This window comes from Oncorhynchus nerka, linkage group LG28, assembly GCF_034236695.1.
Source record: "Oncorhynchus nerka isolate Pitt River linkage group LG28, Oner_Uvic_2.0, whole genome shotgun sequence".
In the NCBI taxonomy this organism is placed as follows: domain Eukaryota; kingdom Metazoa; phylum Chordata; class Actinopteri; order Salmoniformes; family Salmonidae; genus Oncorhynchus; species Oncorhynchus nerka.
This window is the reverse complement of record NC_088423.1, coordinates 45,253,612-45,279,343: the sequence shown is the minus strand read 5'-3', so window position 1 is coordinate 45,279,343 and position 25,732 is coordinate 45,253,612. Positions and strand designations below refer to the sequence as shown.

The following is a 25,732-nucleotide window of genomic DNA, read 5'->3' as shown; positions in this document are numbered from 1 at the left end:
AATCAAGTGAGTGATTTGTAATGACCAAGGCATGGCAGTAATTGTTTTCTCTTTAGTTGAGTTTTGCCTCTTGCGTGATAAAACAGTGGCCCTAACCCATCAGACAGTCTAACCCAGTTCTTATTACACAGCTATTAAACAGTTATTACATCATCATTACACAGCTACCGTGGTACAGTCCCACTGAGAGGCACTCCGCACAGCGTGATTAGGATTTATATCAGCTTCAAAAAGCACCTTCAAAAAGCAATTTCTAAACACTGAGATACATACAGAAGGATGACCGTTGCTGTAGAGTCACGATGCATTTATGTGTGGACTCGTTTGCTTGTCTGCCTCACTGTCCGACCAGCATCTGAGCCTCTATCCTCTCTCCTCTTTCAGTGCTGTACAAACACACTCTGATAGAGATAAGACATACAGGTATACAATTTCATTTGGAAGTTTACATACACTTAGGTTGGTGTCATTAAAACTCATTTTTCAACCACTCCACAAATTTCTTGTTAACAAACTATAGTTTTGGCAAGTTGGTTAGGACATCTACTTTGTGCATGACACAAGTCATTTTTCCAACAATTGTTTACAGACAGATTATTTCACTTAAAATTCACTGTATCACATTTCCAGTGGGTCAGAAGTTCACATACACTAAGTTGACTGTGCCTTTAAACAGCTTAGAAAATTCCAGAAAATTATGTCATGCCTTTAGAAGCTTCTGATAGGCTAATTGACATCATTTGAGTCAAATGGAGGTTTACCTGTGGATGTACTTCAAGGCCTACCTTCAAACCCAGTGCCTCTTTGCTTGACATCATGGTGGGAAAATAAAAATAAATTAGCTAAGACCTCAGAAAAAAAGATAGACCTCCACAAGTCTGGTTCATCCTTGGGAGCTATTTACAAACACCTGAAAGTACCATGTTCGTCTGTACAAACAATAGTATGCAAGTATAAACACCATGGGACCACGCAGCCATCATACCACTCAGGAAGGAGACGCGTTCAGTCTCCTAGAGATGAACGTACTTTGGTGCGAAAAGTGCAAATCAATCCCAGAACAACAGCAAAGGACCTTGTGAAGATGCTGGAGGAAACATGTACAAAAGTATCTATATCCACAGTAAAACGAGTCCTATATCGCTCTGCAAGGAAGAAGCCACTGCTCCAAACAAGCCATAAAAAAGACAGACTATGGTTTGCAACTGCACATGGGGACAAAGATTCATACTTTTTGGAGAAATGTCTGATGAAACAGGAAATGTCTGGTCTGATGAAACAGAAATAGAACAGTTTGGCCATAATGACCATCATTATGTTTGGAGGAAAAAGGGGGAGACTTGCAAGCCGAAGAACACCATCCCAACCGTGAAGCACAGGGGTGGTAGCATCATGTTGTGGGGTGCTTTGCTGCGGGAGGGACTGGTGCACTTCACAAAATAGATGGCATCATGAGGGAAGGAAAATTATGTGCATATATTGAAGCAACATCTCAAGACATCAGTCAGGAAGTTAAAGGTTGGTTGCAAATGGGTTTTCCAAATGGACAATGACCCCAAGCATAATTCCAAAGTTGTGGCAAAATGGCTTAAGGACAACAAAGTCAAGGTTTTGGAGTGGCCATCACAAAGCCCTGACCTCAATCCTATAGAAAATGTGTGGGCAGAAGCTTGTGGAAGGCTATCAGAAACATTTGACCCAAGTTAAACAATTTAAAGGCAAAGCTACCAAATGCTAATTGAGTGTATGTATACTTCTGACCCACTAGGAATATGATGAAAGAAATGAAAGCTTAAATAAATAATTCTCTCTACTATTATTCTGACATTTCACATTCTGACAGGCTAATCATCTGTTATAGGAGGAGGATACTTTGTGGACACCGTGTCCGTATATAGAGCTCCACAATCCCATTTCTCGATGGATCTCCATGCTTCTAATCAGGGAGATTTGAATTGGAAAGCCACCATTTGAAGTGGTTTTGCGTGGTGTAGAAATAAGAATCTCAGTGAGCCAGAGCCTGTCTAGCTTTGCTTGCCAGGCTTATAGTATAACAGGCTACAACATGGCTGTGGATGAGATGAACATTACTTTTGTGAACTTTTTTCCCTTTGTTTCTGAATTGATCTTTCACCTCCGATACATATTTCATGATTGATGGTTCAACGTGGGGTTTTCTGAATTGATCTCTTTCCCCCCCACCACCCTCTGTTGTGTTGAAGGACCCTGGTTGGATTACCTGGGCAATTGGTTTTTCTGTCATGTGCGTGTACAGCTCAGTGGAGGAGAATCGATTGAGACAGTTTGCCTGCATGTAAACACAACGCCCCCGCCCCCCGAGTTATTGATGTGCTGGAGACAGTCACGGTGTCTCCTCTGTGGGAACATCTGTTGATATGGGGATTTAATTAAGGCCGTTTTTTGGACCGCTCCTCGCGTCATCATGGTCTTTCAAATGTAAAGGCTTAAATACCACACAACAACCGGGCGGGGTTTTGGGTCATGCTTCAATTAATTACTAAATGGAACAGATAACTGAGTATTTAGAGTGTGAAGAAGGCACGTGAGGCTGATATTAAGAGCCAATACCGGTATAGCGTTACAAGGACAATGTCGGCCGATAATATCGGTAAACCAATATATCGGTTGGGTATAGTAATCACCTGTCAACTCTTCAGATAGATATGATATTGGGGATTAAGAGAGGAGTTTTGGGGAAAGGCCACAGGACTACATGTCAAGTGGCGCAGCGGTCTAAGGCACTTCTTGGCTGTGATCGGGAGTCCCATAGGGCGGCTCGCAATTGTCCTAGCATCGTCCAGGTTTGGCCGGGGTATAAATGAGAATTGGTTCATAACTGACTTGCCTAGTTAAATAAATAAAAAACATATCTGAAGGTCAGTGACCATCAGCCATTAGCAGGAGGCAGTGTGCCACCTGCTGCTCCAGCTGTGTCATTACAGCGCTGTAACACAAGGTGACTAAAAGGATTGGGGTGATTGCATTCCAGAGGTTGGCATTACACTGGCTTAATTTCATCTCTGGAAGGCCTGTTTTATGAATCAACAACCCTAGTCACTCTGGTGTAAGTGGATTCAGATTTTTTAAATTTATATGAATCACACACACAATAGACAGTGCCACTAACCCATTTTCCAACAGCCTTTGGCAATCTCATTATGTCTGGCTACAGATGCAGAAGTGCCACGAGAAATCAGACATGTCAAGTGCCTATGGGACATACGGAATGCATTTCTGTCTATTAATATACATTTCATGTTTTTTTGTACTGCATAAATTGTCAACCTTCTGCAGTGCCTCGTTTCCTTCAGGAATGAAGATGGATGGGTGCATTTTAATCACAAACTGACAGTCCTGCTATTGTTCCACAATATCAATGAAGTGCTCTTTCTATGCAAAAACCCAGCAACGTATTGCAATGCTCGAGCCACTCGGCGTCTGTCTGTGTATGCCGTGGAGACTTCTGTCTCGAAAGTTGACGGCGGTGGTTTGAGTGCGTGTGGAAAAACCCCAAAATTAACAGACCAACAAACAATATCTGGAAATGCAGGGGTGTGCATTTTTTTAAATTTTGTGAAGGGATTTGATGCAATTCTGTATGTTGAGCTAAGATAGGGATAGGGGAGGGAAAGCAGGAGGGAGCAGCTAAAATGAGTCAGCTATCACTGAATGAAAACATTCACATCAAAATCCAGCATGAAAGTAGAACAAAAATGCAGGATTTTTAAATTATTATTTTGAATTAGACTCCGTTTGTTTCAAACCTTTCTATACTGACAGGATGGTTGTGATTGAAGTTGTGCGGTCTAATTGTGATACTCAGACACCCCTTATCTGAATGCAATCCCTCACAGCTGTGTCAACTCATGGACAGACACAGACACAGGGAAATGCCATCAGAATGTACAGAAAGACATCTTGATATTTAATCAAAGGTGGCAGGTGATATTTACCCACCAAAAGGGCTCTGCACCTCATTCACCCGTTGATTAAAAAAAAGCTCAGCATTAGTATTTACACTGTGAGTAACATTCTTTAAGAACAATTTAGTAAGACAGACGAGAATGCAAGCTAGACAGTTACATTAAATACCTCACAAATAACTATGAAACACACAAACACAGAGACAGACCGACAGACAGAAAGAGAGAGAGCAAAAGCTAGGAACAGGGACATGGGCCATCAATAAAGGTTTTCAAATAGGTGACAAATCGATAGCCTTGGGGAGGCACGATACAGTACAGACAAAGAGTGAGGCTGAAGTATGCGAGTCCATTCTGAATCATTGCTGTAAGTTATTATTGATCGACAGTCTAACCAAACCATGAATGTTTGATGCACATGATCCTATTTGACTATACGTGTAATGAACATCTTGCTTACTTTTCATTCTCGAGTCAGATCTGCTCTGTAGAACATAACACTTAATTACAGTGTTGAATGGATAAGCATTTTTTTATGTCAAATCTGCACCCAGAGAAGAATGGTATTCATGCGTTTCATAACAGCTGTCAAGATAGCTTTTTTTTGCTGAGAGTAGATTTCTAGGCCTAATGTGCCTATCATGCAAAACATATCCGTTATTTTTTTTTTAAATCTATGTCCATCTGAATTGTTGATCTACTTAGATAAAGATTTCTGAACAAGACAAGGCAATAACATTCAGAAATTATAGCTGCATCAGTCATTTAAATAAATGATTTGACATGAGGAACATGTACAATCATAGCAAATTCTTACAACCATACTCAAAGCAAACCACTCTGCTCAAACCTATGTCCTGCATGAATGATCAGGCTACTTCGACTATTTATTCCATTTCCCCGGGACAGAATACACAGGAAAACACTTACAGAGGTGACAGAAGGCAGATCCACCAGCCGGTACTCATTGACCACGGTGTCATTCAAGGAGGAAAGCGTCTCCACGATGCGCGTGCAGTTTGGGTCCTGGAACCGACATGAGATGCCCTTCCGAACCGAGCGCAGGGTGCCGTTCATAGCTCCTCCCGTGCCCTCCAGGACAGACCGGTCACTCGACATGGGTTGTAGGTGGGAAAATAGAAAATAGCCCGGAGTACTGACACAATCCGACAGCTGTCCGGTCCGTGTTCCAGCAATAGGCAAATACACTCAGGAAATTAGAACTTCTCTTTGGCTCCACAGTGGGAATCTATTTTGGGAAGTTATCAATTCCGGGTGTGAGTGTGAATGTTGACTAACAGTTTAGGTTGGTTATGGTCTTGATATTGGTAGTCGTTGAGACACAGTGGTATAAAACAGTTTTGACAGTCGCAGAAGAGGATGGAGCGGCATACGCGGTTGCGCGCGAGTCACGCAAACCCAATAGCACATTTCTGTACATGGATATATTTACGTAAGTGAGAAAGCCGCACATGCTCTCTCTTTTATCCATGTGCTCGCTCTGAGTTGCCACTCTCCACCCCTGTACTGTAATGATGGCACGCGTTCTCATAATGTAGGGCAATAGAGCACTCTGCACTAACATTAGTCATTATGTTGAAAGCTGCTTTTAAAGCTAGTGATCGGTGTGCCAGACCAGTTGGGAGAGTTAATAGGCTACACATTGGAGAGTACATGTACAAAAGCTGAAGAACATATTCACATCTAGGTACTTTTTTTTGCAGGTGCTGGACACTGGCGAACTCCCGAAAAAGAAAAATGGAGCACACTGCTGTTCATGCTCCTAGGTGATTTTATTGATACATTTTGACCTTTTAGTCTTCGCTGCCTGACGAATCAAATCAAAAGTTTATTTGTCACGTGCGCCGAATACAACAACCTTACAGTGAAATGCTTACTTACAGGCTCTAACCAATAGTGCGAAAATAAGGTATGTGGGTGTGTGTGTAGGTAAGTAAATAAATAAAACAGTAAAAATTTGAAAGGTAAAAGCAACCCTCACCACCTGGCCAAGATACCCAAGCATAGCGGGTACAGAACACATGGGTTAGTCAGGCAATGTGTTATTGAGGTAGTAAATGTCAGATGATCAAGATATAGTTGAATTAAAAACTGTGGGGATGACGGTAGCAAGGCTATATAACAGACACCGATATACACAGAGAAAAGATCTAACTGATTTGAACACTGAACTCTGTTTGCAAAGTAATTGGTGAACCAAAACTACTGCCGACATAAGAATGATAAGCAGTGGGCAGCTGGGAGCAGAGAGTACTGCTCTTGTTGGCTCCATGGACTCAAATCACAGTGTCCCAGAACAAGTGTTTTTTGAGTCAGGGCTTAGTACAGGTATTGAGATACATGTATTACATAAGGATGTAGTTGCATTATATATGATTTTCCCAGACCAATTCCCAGGGCAAAGTGGCTGGAGTTGTCAGTGTCAATGACAGTGTGTTGGCCACCAGATATAGTTAAAGTGATGATCTTTAGACTGTAACATGCAGGTACAGATGCATATATCTGATAAGGACAGAGCCCGGGGGGCCAGGATGCTTGTTGTGCATCGAGGTAGAAGTTTGTGAGTAGCCAGGCAGCCTCCTGAGGTTGAGAACTGCAGTGGATGGAGTTTGTCAATGTCCTGTTCCAGGATTTGTTTCCATGGACTCCACAATCATCTCCAGTTTTGTCGATTTTGCACACCACCTGAAGAAGGCCCTCAAGGCCTGCGTTGTTGGTAATCTACCAGAGGTGTTTTAGGGAGCGTTTGAACAGTGATGATCCCTATGGTGGGGGGTTGGTCGGGGGAGGAGATGTTTGCCAGGATACCCTCACCACCTGGGGAAAGGCCTGCGAAGTACCCAGTTGCAGTGATGACGCATTGAGTTGTTCGATACAGGCACTGACGCTTATGAGGCAGTGGTCGCTGAGATCCTGGTTGAAGACAGCGGAGGTGTATTTGGAGGGCCAGTTGGTCAGGATGACTAGTCTCTCGTCTATGAGTTGGTGCCCTTGCTTACAGAGTTAGGGTTGTTGGTGGGTTCCTTGATGATTTGTGTGAGATTGAGGGCATCTAGCTTAGATTGTAGGACTGCGCAGTGGTGGGTAGGGTGTTAAGCATATCCCAGTTTAGGTCTCAGAAGCTAGATGGGGGCAAATGGTGTGGCACAGTGGGAGCTGAAAAACAGTGAGAGACTTATTTCTGAGAATTAGTAGCGAACTGTTTGGGTCATGGACCTGGAAAGTCCTTTGCAGGATCTCTGGCAGTAGACTGCAGATTGCTCCTCCCCCGCAGTTCTATCTTGAGGGTGTCTCCCCCTTTGGAAGATGTTATAGTTGGGTATGGAAATCTCTGAATTTTTGGTGGCCTTCGGGTCCGAGCCAGGATTCAGACACGGCAAGGACATCAGGGTTAGCAGAGTGTGCTAAAGCAGTGAGTAAAACAAACTTAGGGAGGAGGCTTCTAATGTTGACATGCATGAAACCAAGGCTTTTTGATCACAGAAGTCAACAAATGAGGGTGCCTGGGGACATGCAGGGCCCGGGTTTGGACTGCCGGGGTGGAACAGAGAGTAGTATGAGGGTGCGGCTAAGGGCTTTCAAAACTGGTCGCCTAGAGCGTTGGGGACAGAGAATAAGAGGAGCAGGTTTCTGGGCATGGTAGAATATATTCAGGGCATAATGCACAGACAGGGGTATGGTGGGGTGCGGGTTTGCCTCCACATCACCCGGCGGAGGTAAGCCCAGGCACTGGGTGATGATAAGAGGTTTCTGGAGAGGTTTTATCTCTGGACATGCTGGTTGTAATGGGTGAAGTCATCTCTGGACATATGTGGGAGGTGGGACAAAGGAGGTATCAGGGGGTGTGAGGAATAGGACTAGGGGCTCCATTGTGAACTAAAACAATGATAACTAACCTGAGCAATAGTATACAAGGCATATTGACATTTGAGAGAGACATACAGCGATGCATACAGTGAACACAGGTGTTGAATTGGGAAAGCTAGCTAAAACAGTGGGTGAGACAACAGCTAATCAGCTAGCATAACAACAGCAGGTGAGATGGCATTGACTAGGCAACTCGGCCGACAGATAAAACAAACAAGCAGAATGGAGTACCGTGATTTATGGACAGTCCAGCGTGCATCAGCTATGTAGCCAAGTGATCAGAGTCCAGGGGGCTGCGGTGGATGGGGCAGGGGGGCTGGGCTGGCGAGTGTTATCCAGGTTAAGAAAACTAACAATGACTAAATAGCTTGTAGCTAGCTAGCTGGTTAGCTTCTGGAGGTTCTTGAGTGTGTTCTAAAAATAAAGATAATAGCGATTCCGTATCACATTGGGTGAGGCAAGTTTCCGGAAGGTATAAACAAAAATTTTGTTTTAATCGGGAAGAGATAGAGTACATATGGGCCACTGCGTTTTTGGGACGCGGCGGGACGGTTAGCAGGCCTGTGCTAACAAGCTAATAGATTAGCAGGCCGGGGTAAACAAGGTAGTAGTTAGCGGACCTGGGCTAAACAAACTAGCAGTTAGCGTGCCGAACTAGCAAGCAAGGAGATAGCGAGGGCTAGAGAGTTAGCCTTTGGAGGACGTCGCGATGGGGTGAGTCTGTTTATTCCTCTTCATGCAGTGATATCGATAGACCGGTCGTAGTCAAGGTATTGTAGCCCAGGAGTATGCTAGGAGCTCTGGCCGGGCTAGCTTCAAGCTACGTGGGTGGAAACGCTAGCCAGGAGTAATCAACCAGGGTTGCTGTTTCGCTCGATAGCTAGTTGCGAGGATCCAGCTGAAGAATGTTCCGTTTGTGGTGGGAATCCGGGGGTAAAAAAATTAATTAGGTCCGTTATGCTCTGGTTAGTTGATGACCGCTAGCATAGCTGGTAGTTAGCTGGCTAGCTTCAGTTGAGAGGGTCCGGTTCCGAAGTAAATATAACTACTTTAGGAAAGTAGCTACATTGGCGGGTTGCAGAAGAGTATTTGGAAGCTTAGGTTTAGCAAAATGTTTTTAAGGATATGCGAAGAAAAAAACACCTAAAAAATATCTAAAACGAAAAAGAGACGATATTTACAGAGAGACGATACGACAGGACAACTACTGCTATGCCATCTTGGATTCTACAGACTATGCATATATGATAAACAGAGAGTAGCAGCAGCATAAAAGAGGGGTTGGGGAGGGAGGGGCACACAATGCAAATAGTCTGGGTAACCATTTGGTTACCTGTTCGGGAGTCTTATGGCTTGTGGGTAAAAACTGTTGAGAAGCCTTTTTGTCCTAGACTTGGCACTCCGGTACTGCTTGCCATGCCGAAGACCTAAGGGCCAACAGGTATCAATAAAATCACCTGGGAGCATGAACAGCAGAGTACAGAGAGTATTCACACCTGCAGTCTCTTCTCGCTGCCTGGGGAGAAAATTGGTCCTCACCTGGCCTGATCCTCTGATAGCTGCAGACCAGGAAAGTGGCCAGAGGCACTCAAACACACATCCCGTGTCAACAACTGTACCTGTCACACTGCAACAGCTAGGTTCTATCAGGTTTAAGTTAAGACCCAAGTACAGACTGTTGAAGTAACAATGTTTATTGCAACAGGAGCAGGTAAACGACAGGTCAGGGCAGGCAGGGGGTGGATAATCCAGAGTAGTAGCAAAGGCACAAGATGGCAGGCTCAGAGTCAGGACAGGCAAGGGTCAAAACCAGGAGGGCAAGAAAGAGACTGGGGAAAAGCAGGAGCTGAGAGAAAACTCGAATCGACTTGAACAAACAGGACGAACTGGCACAGTGTCAAATCAAATCAAATCAAATTTTATTTGTCACATACACATGGTTAGCAGATGTTAATGCGAGTGTAGCGAAATGCTTGTGCTTCTAGTTCCGACAATGCAGTGATAACCAACAAGTAATCTAACTAACAATTCTAAAACTACTGTCTTATACACAGTGTAAGGGGATAAAGAATATGTACATAAGGATATATGAGTGAGTGATGGTACAGAGCAGCATACAGTAGATGGTATCGAGTACAGTATATACATATGAGATGAGTATGTAGACAAAGTAAACAAAGTGGCATAGTTAAAGTGGCTAGTGATACATGTATTACATAAGGATGCAGTCGATGATGTAGAGTACAGTATATACGTATGCATATGAGATGAATAATGTAGGGTAAGTAACATTATATAAGGTAGCATTGTTTAAAGTGGCTAGTGATATATTTACATCATTTTCCCATCAATTCCCATTATTAAAGTGGCTGGAGTTGGGTCAGTGTCAATGACAGTGTGTTGGCAGCAGCCACTCAATGGTGGCTGTTTAACAGTCTGATAGCCTTGAGATAGAAGCTGTTTTTCAGTCTCTCAGTCCCAGCTTTGATGCACCTGTACTGACCTCGCCTTCTGGATGATAGCGGGGTGAACAGGCAGTGGCTCGGGTGGTTGATGTCCTTGATGATCTTTATGGCCTTCCTGTAACATCGGGTGGTGTAGGTGTCCTGGAGGGCAGGTAGTTTGCCCCCGGTGATGCGTTGTGCAGACCTCACTACCCTCTGAGAGCCTTACGGTTGAGGGCGGAGCAGTTGCCGTACCAGGCGGTGATACAGCCCGCCAGGATGCTCTCGATTGTGCATCTGTAGAAGTTTGTGAGTGCTTTTGGTGACAAAATTTCTTCAGCCTCCTGAGGTTGAAGAGGCGCTGCTGCGCCTTCTTCACGACGCTGTCAGTGTGAGTGGACAATTCAGTTTGTCTGTGATGTGTAACCCTCTCCACTACTGTTCTAGTGTCCACTAGTGTCAAGCCCTGACCATAGAGAGCCCTGGTGTGTTAGGTCAGGGCGTGACCCTGCGCAAGACGTGAAAAGTAGCATGGTTTGTTATCTTCCTGTATTGAACACAGACTCGTCTACAATATGATCAATTTATTAACATTTAAAAAATACCTAAAGTTGTATTACAAAAGTAGTTCGTTTTTTGGAAGCTCTTTATTTCTGGATCAAACGCATCAAATAAATGGACATTTGGATATATATGGACAGAATTAATCGAACAAAATTCTGATGTTTATGGGACATATTGGAGGGCCAACAAAAGAAGCTCGTCAAAGGTAATGCATGTTTTATACACTGCTCAAAAAAATAAAGGGAACACTTAAACAACACAATGTAACTCCAAGTCAATCACACTTCTGTGAAACCAAACTGTCCACTTGGGCAGCAACACTGATTGACAATAAATTTCACATGCTGTTGTGCAAATGGAATAGACAACAGGTGGAAATTATAGGCAATTAGCAAGACACCCCCAATAAAGGAGTGGTTCTGCAGGTGGTACCACAGACCACTTCTCAGTTCCTATGCTTCCTGGCTGATGTTTTGGTCACTTTTGAATGCTGGCGGTGCTTTCACTCTAGTGGCGGCATGAGACGGAGTCTACAACCCACACAAGTGGCTCAGGTAGTGCAGCTCATTCAGGATGGCACATCAATGCGAGATATGGCAAGAAGGTTTGCTGTGTCTGTCAGCGTAGTGTCCAGAGCATGGAGGCGCTACCAGGAGACAGGCCAGTACATCAGGAGACATGGAGGAGGCCGTAGGAGGGCAACAACCCAGCAGCAGGACCGCTACCTCCGACTTTGTGCAAGGAGGAGCATTGCCAGAGCCCTGCAAAATGACCTCCAGCAGGCCACAAATGCGCATGTGTCTGCTCAAACGGTCAGAAACAGACTCCATGAGGGTGGTATGAGGGCCTGACGTCCACAAGTGGGGGTTGTGCTTACAGCCCAACACCGTGCAGGACGTTTGGCATTTGCCAGAGAACACCAAGATTGGTAAATTTGCCACTGGTGCCCTGTGCTCTTCACAGATGAAAGCAGGTTCACACTGAGCACATGTGACAGACGTGACAGAGTCTGGAGACGCCGTGGAGAACGTTCTGCTGCTTGCAACATCCTCCAGCATGACCGGTTTGGCGGCGGGTCAGTCATGGTGTGGGGTGGCATTTCTTTGGGGGGCTGCACAGCCCTCCATGTGCTCGCCAGAGGTAGCCTGACTGCCATTAGGTACTAAGATGAGATTCTCAGACCCCTTGTGAGACCATATACTGGTGCGGTTGGCCCTGGGTTCCTCCTAATGCAAGACAATGCTAGACCTCATGTGGCTGGAGTGTGTCAGCAGTTCCTGCAAGAGGAAGGCATTGATGCTATGTACTGACCCGCCCGTTCTCCAGACCTGAATCCAATTGAGGACATCTGGGACATCATGTCTCGCTCCATCCACCAACGCCACGTTGCACCACAGACTGTCCAGGAGTTGGCGGATGCTTTAGTCCAGCTCTCAGGAGAAAATCTGCCACCTCATCAGGAGCATGCCCAGGCATTGTATGGAGGTCATACAGGCACGTGGAGGCCACACACACACACGACTGAGCCTCATTTTGACTTGTTGGATCAGCCTGTAGTGTGGTTTTCCACTTTAATTTTGAGTGTGACTACAAATCCAGACCTCCATGGGTTGATAAATTTGATTTCCATTGGTAATTTTTGTGATTTTGTTGTCAGCACATTCAACTATGTAAAGAAAAAAGTATTTAATAAGAATATTTCATTCATTCAGATCTAGGATGTGTTATTTTAGTGTTCCCTTTATTTTTCTGAGCAGTGTATTTTATTTCTGCATTTTGTGTAGCGCCTGCAGGGTTGAAATATGCTACCCTCTTTGTTTACTATTGGGCTATCATCAGATAATGGCTTCTTATGCTTTTGCCGAAAAGCCTTTTTAAAATCTGACATGTTGGCTGGATTCACAACGAGTGTAGCTTTAATTGAGTATCTTACATGTGTGATTTAATGAAAGTTTGATTTTTTTTGTAAATTTTCCATGCTGTATTTTCCGTTTTCTGCCCAAGTGGGACGCAACCGTCCCCTATACCATAAGAAGTTAATAAAAGGATGTGGAACTCAAATCACGCTGCGCCTTGGTCCGTCCATTATCACGACCGTGACAGAATATCCCACCAATCAAGAACCAAGCAGCGTGCTCGGGAGGATAAAGTGAGTTGGACCTGGGAGGAAATCCGGGGAGGATGCAAGACCCTTCCTTGGAGAGAATCGCAGAAAGATCAAGGACAGTGTCGACGTTGGGGTCCGCGGCAACAGAAACCCCAAGATTTTTTTGGGGGGGAGGCACATGGGGTGGTCGACTGAGCAGCAGGGACTGCCAGATCCTATTTGGAAGTTGGTGGAGGAATTCAATGAAAGATACCGGAGAGAGGTGGTAGCAAGGAGTATGCTGCAGTGCAGGCATGCTGAAGAGCGTGACGTCAGTCTGGTGCCATCTGTGCCTGCTCCACACACCAGGTCTCCAGTGCACCTCCCCAGTCCAGTGCCACCTGTGCCGGTTCCTCGCACTCACCCTGAAGAGCCAGAGACCGTCAGGGAGGAGATGGAGAAGTTGGGGGAGAGAGAGGAGAGAGGTTGGCCAGGTGTGTTCTGCACGGCATTCGTCCTGAAGAGCGTGTCATCAGTCCGGTGCAATCTGTGCCGGCTCAATGCACCAGGCCTCCACTTCGCTTCCCCAGTCCGGTACATCCTGTGCCGGCTCCTCGCACTTGCCCTGAAGAGCGTGTCATCAGTCCGGTGACATCTGTGCCAGCTCCATGCACCAGGCCTCCAGTGCGCCACCCCAGTCCGGTACGTCCTGTGCCGGTTCCTCGCATTCGCCCTAAAGAGCTTGTCATCAGTCTGGTGCCACCTGTGCCGGCTCCACGCACCAGGCCTCCAGTGCGCCTCCCCAGCCCGGTATGTCCTGTGCCGGTTCCACATGCTTCACCTCTAGTGGGCAATTTTGGGGCTTCACCATGTTTCATTGAAATGTACAGCTGTGTGTCATCCGCTTAGCAGTGAAAGTTAACATTATGTTTTCGAATGACATCCCCAAGAGGTAAAATATATAGTGAAAACAATAGTGGTCCTAAAACGGAACCTTGAGGAACACCGAAATTTACAGTTGATTTGTCAGAGGACAAACCATTCACAGAGACCAACTGATATCTTTCCGACAGATAAGATCTAAACCAGGCCAGAACTTGTCAGTTTCCAATCTCTCCAAAAGAATGTGGTGATCGATGGTATCAAAAGCAACACTAAGGTCTAGGAGCACGAGGACAGATGCAGAGCCTCTGTCTGATGCCATTAAAAGGTCATTTACCACCTTCACAAGTGCAGTCTCAGTGCTATGATGGGGTCTAAAACCAGACTGAAGCATTTTGTATAGATTTTTGTCTTCAGGAAGGCAGTGAGTTGCTGCGCAACAGCCTTTTCTAAAATTTGAGAGGAATGGAAGATAGTTTTTTATATTTTCTGGGTCAAGGTTTGGCTTTATTACTGCCACTTTTAGTGAGTTTGTTACACATCCGGTGGATAGAGCCGTTTTATTATGTTCAACATAGGCGGGCCAAGCACAGGAAGCAGCTCTTTCAGTAGTTTAGTTGGAATAGGGTCCAGTATGCAGCTTGAAGGTTTAGAGGCCATGATTATTTTCATCATTGTGTCAAGAGTTATAGTACTAAAACACTTGAGTGTCTCTCTTGGTCCTGGCAGAGTTGTGCAGACTCAGGACAACTGAGCTTTGAAGGAATACGCAGATTTAAAGAGGAGTCCGTAATTTGCTTTCTAATAATCATGATCTTTTCCTCAAAGAAGTTCATGAATTTATTACTGCTGAAGTGAAAGCCATCCTCTCTTTGGGAATGCTGCTTTTTATTTAGCTTTGCAACAGTATCAAAAAGGAATTTCGGATTGTTCTTATTTTCCTCAGTTAAGTTGGAAAAGTAGGATGATCGAGCAGCAGTGAGGGCTCTTCGATACTGTACGGTACTGTCTTTCCAAGCTAGTCAGAACACTTCCAGTTTGGTGTGGCGCCATTTCCGTTCCAATTTTCTGGAAGCTTGCTTCAGAGCTCGGGTATTTTCTGTATACCAGGGAGCTAGTTTCTTATGAGAAATGTTTTTAGGGGTGCAACTGCATTTAGGGTATTGCGCAAGGTTAAATTGAGTTCCTCAGTTAGGTGGTTAACTGATTTTTGTCCTCTGGTGTCCTTGGGTAGACAGAGGGAGTCTGGAAGGACATCAAGGAATCTTTGTGTTGTCTGTGAATTTATAGCACGACTTTTGATGTTCCTTGGTTGCGGTCTGAGCAGATTATTTGTTGCAAATGTAATAAAATGGTGGTCCGATAGTCCAGGATTATGAGGAAAAATCTCCTTCCAGAGGTAGGAGCTGGAGTTCCGCCTGGTGTCCAAGCAAACTATCGATGCCCAAGCCCAATGGGCTTTTGGAGGAGAGACTCTCCATTGGCAGCAGGTGATGCAGAGACTCATGGCCCTGATACACGTAATGGCCACCCAGAACATTGTGGGACTACTGACAGGCTGAATGACCCAAATAATGGGAACTTTCTCACGTTTGTGGAAATGCTGGGTATCTTTGCTTTGATTTCACGACCATAGACAGCTACTGAGAGAACATCGCTGACTGCAATGCAGCGCCAAAGCAGAGGAAAGAGGCCACTCTAGGCCTCTAGCCACAAAATGAAGAAATGCTGTAACTGATGGACAATCAAATTCGATATGTAAATTAACAACATTCGTTAAGACTGCGTCATTGACAGAAAGTCTATTTTACACTGCTCCAGCAAAACAAGGCCCGCCATGCATTTATGAAAGCACTTGTTTCCAAAGCTCAAATGATCTCACTCTTTTTACAGTTCTACGGGAATATTAAATGATATGTTAAATAAACGTGTATTTTTATTCTAATTGTAACAATTGTGGGGCCGTGTGTGATAACAGGTGGCATATTATTAGCAAAACTCGGTTTTCTACTATAGGCTGTTGGTTGCATAGTGATTGCGACATTGTAACTCGCTGGTGTTAAAGTGAAATTCATTTCTGCCCGGTAAGGGACCTTCTATATGTGCACGCATGCACCAACATTTATGGGCCTACTCATAGGCTCCAATTATTATATATGTAATTCTAGTTAATCTTGTTCAAAAACGTGGTAGGCCTACCTGTTTGACAAACACAATTATGCTATCCATAGATGTCGGTATAGCCAAATCCTCCAATACTGTCACATGCGCTTCTTAAATACCTCTGTCTGAGAAGGGCTTGGTGTGTTTGGGTGTTTGGGCTCAAATCGAGTGAGGGTATGCCATGCCCTTTGTTAAATAAAAGGGCAAAAAGGATATCTATTGTTAGCTTTATATTTAGAAATAAATACATAAAAAGTATCCAGATTATATATCCAGGTCGTATAACAATGCTTAACTCTGATGCCTTATGGTAGAAACACGCATTAAAATGCCTGCGAAAGACATGACTCCTTGGCATATGGGGATATATTGATACCTCCCTATGCCATTCTGAAGCTGAGCTGCGGCCTATAATATTCAAGGAGACCCATTGACAATGCTATTCTGTCCCTATTGAGCTTTTCACTGTCTGAAAAGAGATGTTTGTAATTCCCAAGCAGCTTTTAGGGAAGCACTTCTGTTTTTGGATTATGCAATGGACGAGTTGTTACATCTGCTCCTGCCTTGTCCTCTACTTCTCATCCTGCCACTCCCCCAGTACTCTCTCCCTCTTCCTCTCTGTGGGTGGAGACAGGTGTGCTGGAGGCAGAGCAGATCCCCACCAGCTGCAACCTGTTCCATAATCAAACCTCTACAAATACTCAGCCCTGCCACTTCCACACTGCCAGATCGTAACCTCTGCTCAGTCAGTCTGCATTTTTTAACAGTTTGTTCTGGCTTAGATCCTGTTTTCATGTTATGCCTGGTTTCCCTTGCCTGACACTGTTTTCCTCTCCGGCACAGTTCTGCTCGCTCTGACTTTGTCCCCTGTCTCCAGTTCCACGTTTCATCTGTCCTGGACCCCCCACTCCACTGCGTTCTTGGATTCCTCTCCGGACCTGCTTACCCAGTCCCAACTCCCCTCGCTCCAGCCTCAACCTCAGCACTGGGCTTCCTGTAACCCACCCAAGCTTCCCCTGGCCTGCACCCCATCCTCCACCTGTGTTTCAATAAATACCTTGGTTACCTCATCCCAGTCTCATTGTCTGCATCTGCTCTTGGGTTTACCTGTTCCACTCCGCATAACATGAGTAGCCAGCAGTTGAAGCTTACATTTTTCTGCATCGGTAGAGCATCTATCTGGGTGGAAAGGTAACTTTTGAAAGTGCCATGCTTAGATAAGGATGTCTAAGATTGCAAATAATTAAAACTGTGGTTTGACATTGAAGAAATAGGGTAAGAATGCCTATTTCTCTATACATTCTTCCCTGAAACTTCTATTTTCATTATCCTCCTTTTTCAGCCCAACAATTTATTTTGATTGCAAAATTTCTTTCCCCAATCAAAGCACACAGAAATATAAAATGAATTTAATAGAGACATTAATGATTTTAGCAATGTAATCATATTAGGCTATGTTATTGACATTGAACTGATTATATAGCCTACTAACCAGATGTGTTTCATTTGTAGTGTAGGCCTATGAATTGGACTGCTATTATGTCCTGTTCTTCTGACTTTCAGGGGATAATTATTTTTTGCCCAAGGCCAAACCTATTGCGACCCCTGCTGTACATAGTTTAGGAGGGGGGGGGGGGGGAGCATATACAGTGTGGATAGGCTCTGCGGGTAGGTTAGTTTACATGAAGATAATTAAAATCGTTAAGAGTGAGAATACTTTTATTTGTCAAGCATCAGTCGGTCACCAGAATAAGACCCTTAACATTTATTGGGACCTCCCGAGTGGCACAGCGTTCTAAGGCACTGCATCGCAGTGCTTGAAGCGTCACTACAGACCTGGGTTGGATCCCAGGCTGTGTCACAGCCGGCCGTGACCGGGAGATCCATGAGGCGGCGCACCATTGGCCCGGCGTCGCCTGGATTAGGGCAGGGTTTGGCCGGCAGGGATTTCCTTGTCCCATTGTGCTCTAGCGACTCCTTGTGGCAGGCTGGGCACCTCCAAGCTGACTTTGGTCGCCAGCTGGTCGGTGTTTCCTCCAACACATTGGTGCAGCTGCGTGCGGCTGGGTTAAGTGAGCAGTGTGTCAAGAAGCAGTGTGGCTTGGCAGTGTTTTTTTTTTCCTGAGGACGCATGGCTCTCGACCGTCACCTCTCCCGAGTCCGTAGGGGAGTTGCATCGATGGGACAAGACCTAACAATTGGATATCATGAAATTGGGGATAAAAAAGGGGTAAAAAAAATAACACAAATAAAAAAGATATTGGAAAGGAGCATCAAGCTCATACTGTGCACTTTCACCACCGTGAAGTTGATCATAACTTATTTCATCTGTAGCCTATTAAACTGCATGGTTTCCCAAGTCGTAGTGGGAGGAGCAAATCAAATCCAAGTTTATTTGTCATGTGCGCCGAATACAACAGGTGTAGTAGACCTTACAGTGAAATGCTTACTTACAGGCTCTAACCAATAGTGCGTGAAAAAGGTGTGTGTGTGTGTAGGTAAGTAAAGAAATAAAACAGTAGCAAGGCTATATGCAGACACCGGTTAGTCAGGCTGATTGAGGTAGTATGTACATGTAGGTATGGTTAAAGTGACTATGCATATATGCTGAACAGAGAGTAGCAGTAGCGTAAAAAGAGGGGTTGGTGGGTGGTGGGACACAATGCAGATAGCCCGGTTAGCCAATGTGCGGGAGCACTGGTTGTTTGGGCCAATTGAGGTAGTATGTACATGAATGTATAGTTAAAGTGATTATGCATATATGATAAACAGAGAGTAGCAGCATAAAAGAGGGGTATTGTATTAAACTGAAACGTGTTCTTCTACTTGTTTGTAAGTGTTTATTTTTAATAAACCTTGTTTGATTGATATGTATCAAGTCTGGTAAGACTTTTACCATTACTCATAAGTTTTGTTATTATTTTATTGGTACAATTTAAGTTTTAAGATATCCTAATTCTGTTTATTTTGATATGCAAGACAAACATTTGACTACTTGTATTCCATATTTTAGCAATATCAGAGCTTGCAATTTTGGATTACATGAGTTTATGGCCCACCCCCCATCCAGTCATGCATTATTCTGAACTATTTGAGTTAATTAACAGTTTATTGATGTGTCAAATCAAAGTAATAAAACACAAAATCCCCCCAAAATGTGTTGTTTAAGCTAGAGATATATATATTTTTTTACATGTCTCAATCAACCACCTTACAGACATGGCTATGCGTTGTTATACCTCGGGTAGGGGTATCCCAAAAACGAAAGCACTTTTACGCAAACCAGATGGGATTGCGCATCACTGCATAATGCTGTGATAGTCATGCTGGTTAAGTGTGCCTTAATAAATCAAATAAATGAATTGGACTGCTATTATGTCCTGTTCCAAATAAATCACTGACAGTGTCACCAGCAAAGCACCCCACACCATCACACCTCCTCCTCCTCCATGCTTCACGGTGGGAACCACTCATGAAGAAATCCTCCGTTCACCTACTCTGCGTCTCACAAAGACACGGCGATTGGAACCAAAAATCTTACATTTGGATTCATCAGACCAAAGGACAATGTCCATTGCTCGTGTTTCTTGGCCCAAGCAAGTCTCTTCTTATTATTGGTGTCCTTTAGAAGTGGTTTCTTTGCAGGAATTTGATCATGAACGTCTAATTCACGCAGTCTCCTCTGAACTGTTGATGTTGAGATGTGTCTGTTACTTGAACTCTGTGAAGCATTTATTTGGGCTGCAATTTTTGAGGCTGGCAACTCTAATGAACTTATCCTCTGCAGCAGAGGTAACTCTGGGTCTTCCTTTCCTGTGGTGGGCCTCATGAGAGCCAGTTTCATCATAGCGCTTAATGGTTTTTGCAACTGCACTTGAGGAAACTAAACGTTCCTGAAATGTTCTGGCTTTAGATGCTTCTGATAGGCTAATTGACATCATTTGAGTCAATCGGAGGTGTACCTGTGGATGTATTTCAAGGCCTACCTTCAAACTCACTGCCTCTTTGCTTGACATCATGGGAAAATCAAAAGAAATCAGCCAGGACCTCATAAAAAAATAGTGGACCTCCACAAGTCTGGTTCATCCTTGGGAGCCATTTCCAAACGCCTGAAGGTACCATGTTCAGCTGTACAAACAATAGTACGCAAGCATAAACACCATGGGATCATGCAGCCGTCATATCGCTTAGGAAGGAGACTTGTTTTGTCTCCTAGAGATGAACGTACTTTGGTGCAAATAGTGCAAATCAATCCCAGGACAACAGCAAAGGACCTTGTGAAGATGCTGGAGGAAACAGGAACAAAAGTATCTATATCCACAGTAAAACGAGTCCTATATCGACATAACCTGAAAGGCCGCTCAGCAAGGAAGAAGCCACTGCTCCAAACCCGCCATAAAAAAGCCAGACTACGGTTTGCAACTGCACATGGGAACAAAGATTGTACTTTTTGGAGAAATGTCCCTGGTCTGATGAAACAAAAATAGAACTGTTTGACCATCGTTATGTTTGGAGGAAAAAGGGGGATGGATGTTTGCAAGCCGAAGGACACCATCCCAACCGTGAAGTACGGGGGTGGCAGCATCATGTTGTGAGGGTGCTTTGCTGCAGGAGGGACTGGTGCACTTCACAAAATAGATGGCTTCATGAGGAAGGAATATAATGTGTATATATTGAAGCATCATCTGAAGACATCAGTCAGGAAGTTAAAGCTTGGTCGCAAATGGGTCTTCCAAATGGACAATGACCCCAAGCATACTTCCAAAATTGTGGCAAAATGGCTTAAGGACAACAAAGTCAAAGTATTGGAGTGGCCATCACAAAGCCCTGACCTCATTCCTATAGAAAATGTGTGGGCTGTCACGTCCATTGTTTGGAGACCAAAGTGCAGCATGGTAGGCGCACATTTTCCTTTATTAAATGAACACCGAACAAAAACAACAAAATACCAAATGAACCGTGAAGCTAAATGATAGTGCTGACATGCAACTATCCATAGACAAGATCCACAAATCACAATGGGGAAATGGCTACCTGAATATGATCGCCAATCAGAGACAACGATAAACAGCTGCCTCTGATTGTGAACCAGATCAGGCCACCATAGAAATACAATTCACCTAGATGACCCACCCAAGTCACTTTCAAGCCCCAACCAACATAGATAATTAACAGCTGACTATGGTCAGGGCTTGACATGGGCAGAACATGAAATTTCTTTTGTGAGCATGGAGGGTAATCCACCTGACTGTTCACTAGCTCTGTCAGGAGGAATGGGCCAAAATTCACCCAACTTATTGTGGGAAGCTTGTGAAAGGCTACACGAAACGTTTGACCAAGTTAAACAATTGAAAGGCAATGCTACCAAATACTAATTGAGTGTATGTAAACTTCTGACCCACTGGGAATGTGATGAAAGAAATAAAAGCTGAAATAAATCACTCTCTCTACTATTATCTGACATTTCACATTCTTAAAATAAAGTGGTGATCCTAACTGACCTAAAACAGTTTTTTTTTTACTAGGATTAAATGTCAGAAATTGTGAAAAACTGAGTTTAAATGTATTTGGCTAAGGTGTATGTAAACTTCCGACTTCAACTCTCTATATATATTCAACTATATATATTAGAATATATATATATACAGTTGAAGTCGTTTACATACATATATATACAGTTGAAGTCGGAAGTTTAAATACACCTTAGCCAAATACATTTAAACTATATATATATTTGCTGAAATAAAAAATCCCGGAAATGTCCCAGAAAACATCCCATCTAGTTTCTCTCAAATTTTGTGCTCAATTTTGTTTACATCCCTGTTAGTGAGCGATTTTCCTTTGCCAAGATATTCCATCCACCTGACAGGTGTGGCATATCAAGAAGCTGATTAAACTGCATGATCATCACAAAGGTGCACCTTGTGCTGGGGACAATAAAAGGCCTCCTTAAAATGTGCAGTTTTGTCACACAACACAATGCCACAGATGTCTCAAGTTTTGAGGGAGCATGCAATTGGCATGCTGACTGCAGGATTGTCCACCAGAGCTGTTGCCAGAGCATTGAATGTTCATTTCTCTACCATAACTGCCTCCAATGTCGTTTTAGAACATTTGGCAGTACGCCCAACCAGCCTCACAACTGCAGACCACATGTTACCACGCCAGCCTGGCGCCTGGCTCCCCAGTGGGTGCGCCTGGCTGCTAAGTCGGTGGGCCTATTCCCTCCAAGGCCCACCCATGACTGCACCCCTGCCCAGTCATGTGAAATCCGTAGATTAAAGCCTCATTTATTTATTTATGTCGACTGATTTCCCTATATGGACTGGAACTCAGTAAAATCTTTGAAAATGTTGCATGTTGCATTTACATTTTTGCAGTTCAGTATAAAAAAAACAAGACCAAACATGACTACACAATTTTAATTAAAGCCACTGAACAACTGCTGATTACCTTGGATTAGTTATATTTACCTTTGAAGAGGAGTGTGCAGGCTTACAGTCCCTGGGGCCACAGGCAGGATGTGCTTACCATAAGATATTTCATTATGTGATGTAACAGTGGTGTAATAGGGTGAGGTTAGAAAGAGGTGTAGCCACAATTATTGTCAGCACATCAAATAATAAGTGCTGTACATCACTAATGACAGCATCATAATCATGCATTAATAACAGCATCATCATCATCATGCACTAATAACAGCATCATCATCATGCATTAATAACAGCAGCAGCCTCCAACCCTGGACTCAGCAAAAAGGATGCAGTCTATCACAGTGCCATCCGTTGTGTCACCAAAGCCCCATATACCACCCACCACTGCGACCTGTATGCTCTCATCAGTTGGCCCTCGCTACATATTCATCGCCAGGCCCACTGGCTCCAGGTCATCTATAAGTCTTTGCTAGGTAAAGCTCTGCTTTATCTCAGCTCACTGGTCACCATAACAACACCCACCCGTAGCACACGCTCCAGCAGGTATATCTCACTGGTCATCCCCAAAGCAAACACCTCGTTTGGCCACCTTTCCTTCCAGTTCTCTGCTGCCAGTGACCGCAACAAATTGCAAAAATCGCTGAAGTTGGAGACTTATATATCCCTCACTAACTTTAAGCATCAGCTATCTGAGCAGCTCACTGATTGCTGCCCATCCAACTACCTACCTCGTCCCCATATTGTTTTTATTTTCTTTTTTGCTCTTTTGCACACCAGTATTTCTACTTGCACATCATCCTCTGCACATCTATCACTCCAGTGTTAATTTGCTAAATTCTAATTACTTTGCTACTTTGGCCTATTTATTGCCTTACCTCCTTACTCCATTTGCAAACACTGAATATAGATTTTTCTGTTGTTATTGACTGTACTTTTGTTTATCACATGTGTAACTCTGTGATGTTGTTTTGTGGTCGCACTGCTTTGCTTTATCTTGGCCAGGTCGCAGTTGTAAATGAGAACTTGTTCTCAACTATTTTTATTTCACTTTGCACATTCTTGTTCCGGTGTTTGCAATCACTGATCCATTTGTCATTTTCCGTTGGTTTTGTCTTGTCTTCCTTCACACCTGGTTCCAATCCCATCAATTACATGTTGTGTATTTAACCCTCTGTTTCCTATCATGTCCTTGTCAGAGATTGTTTTTTAAAAATGTTTTTTTATGTATTATTGACTGTATGTTTGTTTTATTTATTATGTAACTTTGGTTTTGGAGTTTTGTTAAGTCTATTGAACTACTCCATGTATACTAAGTTTGATTCTCCTGCGCCTGACTTCCCTGCCACCTACACACACGACATTACATACCTGGTTAAATTAAGGCTGAAAAAATCATTAAAATATAATAAAAATCATCATCATGCATTAATAACATCATCATCATCATCATGCACTAATAACAGCATCATCATCATCATCATCATGCATTAATAACAGCAGCAGCATCATCATGCACTAATAAAATCATCATCATCATCATGCACTAATAACAGCATCATCATCATCATCATGCACAAATAACAGCATAATCATCATCAAGCACTAATAACAGCATCATCATCATGCACTAATAACAGCACCATTATCATCATCATGCACTAATAACAGCATAATCATCATTATCACTATTTTCTCTAACTTTATATCAGCTGATCTGAGCAGCTCACTGATTGCTGCCCATCCAACTACCAGACGTCCCCATATTGTTTTATTTTCTTTTGACACTTTTGCAAACCTCCAAACAAGCTTCAATCATACAACACTCACATCTATCACTCCAACTGCTCTTAAACGCTAGTAAAACTAAACGCATGCTCTTCAACCGATCGCTTTGCCTTACCCAACTCTCATCACTGGACGGTTCTGACTTAGAATTTGCATGTCATCATGCACTAATAACATCATCATCATCATCATAATCATGCACTAATAACAGCGGCAGCATCATCAGCATGCACTTAACAGCATTCATCATGCACTAATAACAGCAGCATCATCATCATCATGCACTAATAACAGAGGCAACATCATGCATGATAATTCATCATCATCATCATCATGCACTAATAACTTTGCATAATCATCATTGGCCAATAACAGCATCATTGTAAATGAGAACTTGCACCATCATCATCATCATGCACTAATAACAGCATCATCATCATTATCACTATTTTTCAGATCATATCCATTTGTCATTTTCCGTTGGTTTTGTCTTGATCCACCACTATGCACCTGGTTCCATTCTGTATACATCTGGCCCTTATTTAACACTCTGTTTAACAAACCTCAAACAAGCTTCAATGCCATAGATCCTTTTTACCCCAACTGCTTTGTGTAGTAAAACTAAACGCATACTCTTCAACCGACGGGCTCCTGCACCCGCCCACCCAACTCTCATCACTTTGGTTTTGGAGTTTTGACTTAGAATATTGAACATGTCATCATGCACTAATAACATCATCATCATCATAATCATGCACTAATAACCTGCCACATCATCAGCATGCACTAATAACAGCATCATCCTGGTTAAATAACAGAAAGCATCATTAATCATATAATAAAATCATCATCAGCATGCACTAATAACAGCATCATCATCATGCACTAATAACAGCAGGATCATCATCATCATGCACTAATAACAGAGGCAGCATCATCAGCATGCACTAATAACATCATCATCATCATCATCATGCACTAATAACAGCATAATCATCATCAAGCACTAATAACAGCATCATCATCATGCACTAATAACAGCACCATCATCATCATCATGCACTAATAACAGCATCATCATCATTATCACTATTTTCTCTGTATATATAAATGATGTCGCTCTTGCTGCGGGTGATTCCTTGATCCACCACTATGCAGACGACACCATTCTGTATACATCTGGCCCTTCTTTGGACACTGTGTTAACAAACCTCCAAACAAGCTTCAATGCCATACAACACTCCTTCCGTGGACCCCAACTGCTCTTAAACGCTAGTAAAACTAAACACATGCTCTTCAACCGATCGCTGCCTGCACCCGCCCACCCAACTCTCATCACTGGATGGTTCTGACTTAGAATATGTGCATGTCATCATGCACTAATAATCATCATCATCATAATCATGCACTAATAACAGCAGCAGCATCATCAGCATGCACTAATAACAGCATCATCATCATGCACTAATAACAGCAGCATCATCATCATCATGCACTAATAACAGAGGCAGCATCATCAGCATGCACTAATAACATCATCAT

General features: G+C 43.5%; 1 protein-coding gene across 1 annotated transcript in view; it reads right to left on the bottom strand.

Annotated features, from left to right (window-relative positions):
• The window catches only part of LOC115113283 (melanopsin-A-like), a 99,020-nt gene extending 93,873 nt beyond the window's left edge, over window positions 1–5,147 (bottom strand). Inside the window, 1 exon segment of the mRNA XM_065012834.1 lies at window positions 4,875–5,147. Within this exon segment, the coding sequence (XP_064868906.1) occupies window positions 4,875–5,063 (189 nt within the window). The 5' untranslated portion in view covers window positions 5,064–5,147.
• Between the last annotated feature and the right edge of the window lie 20,585 nt (window positions 5,148–25,732).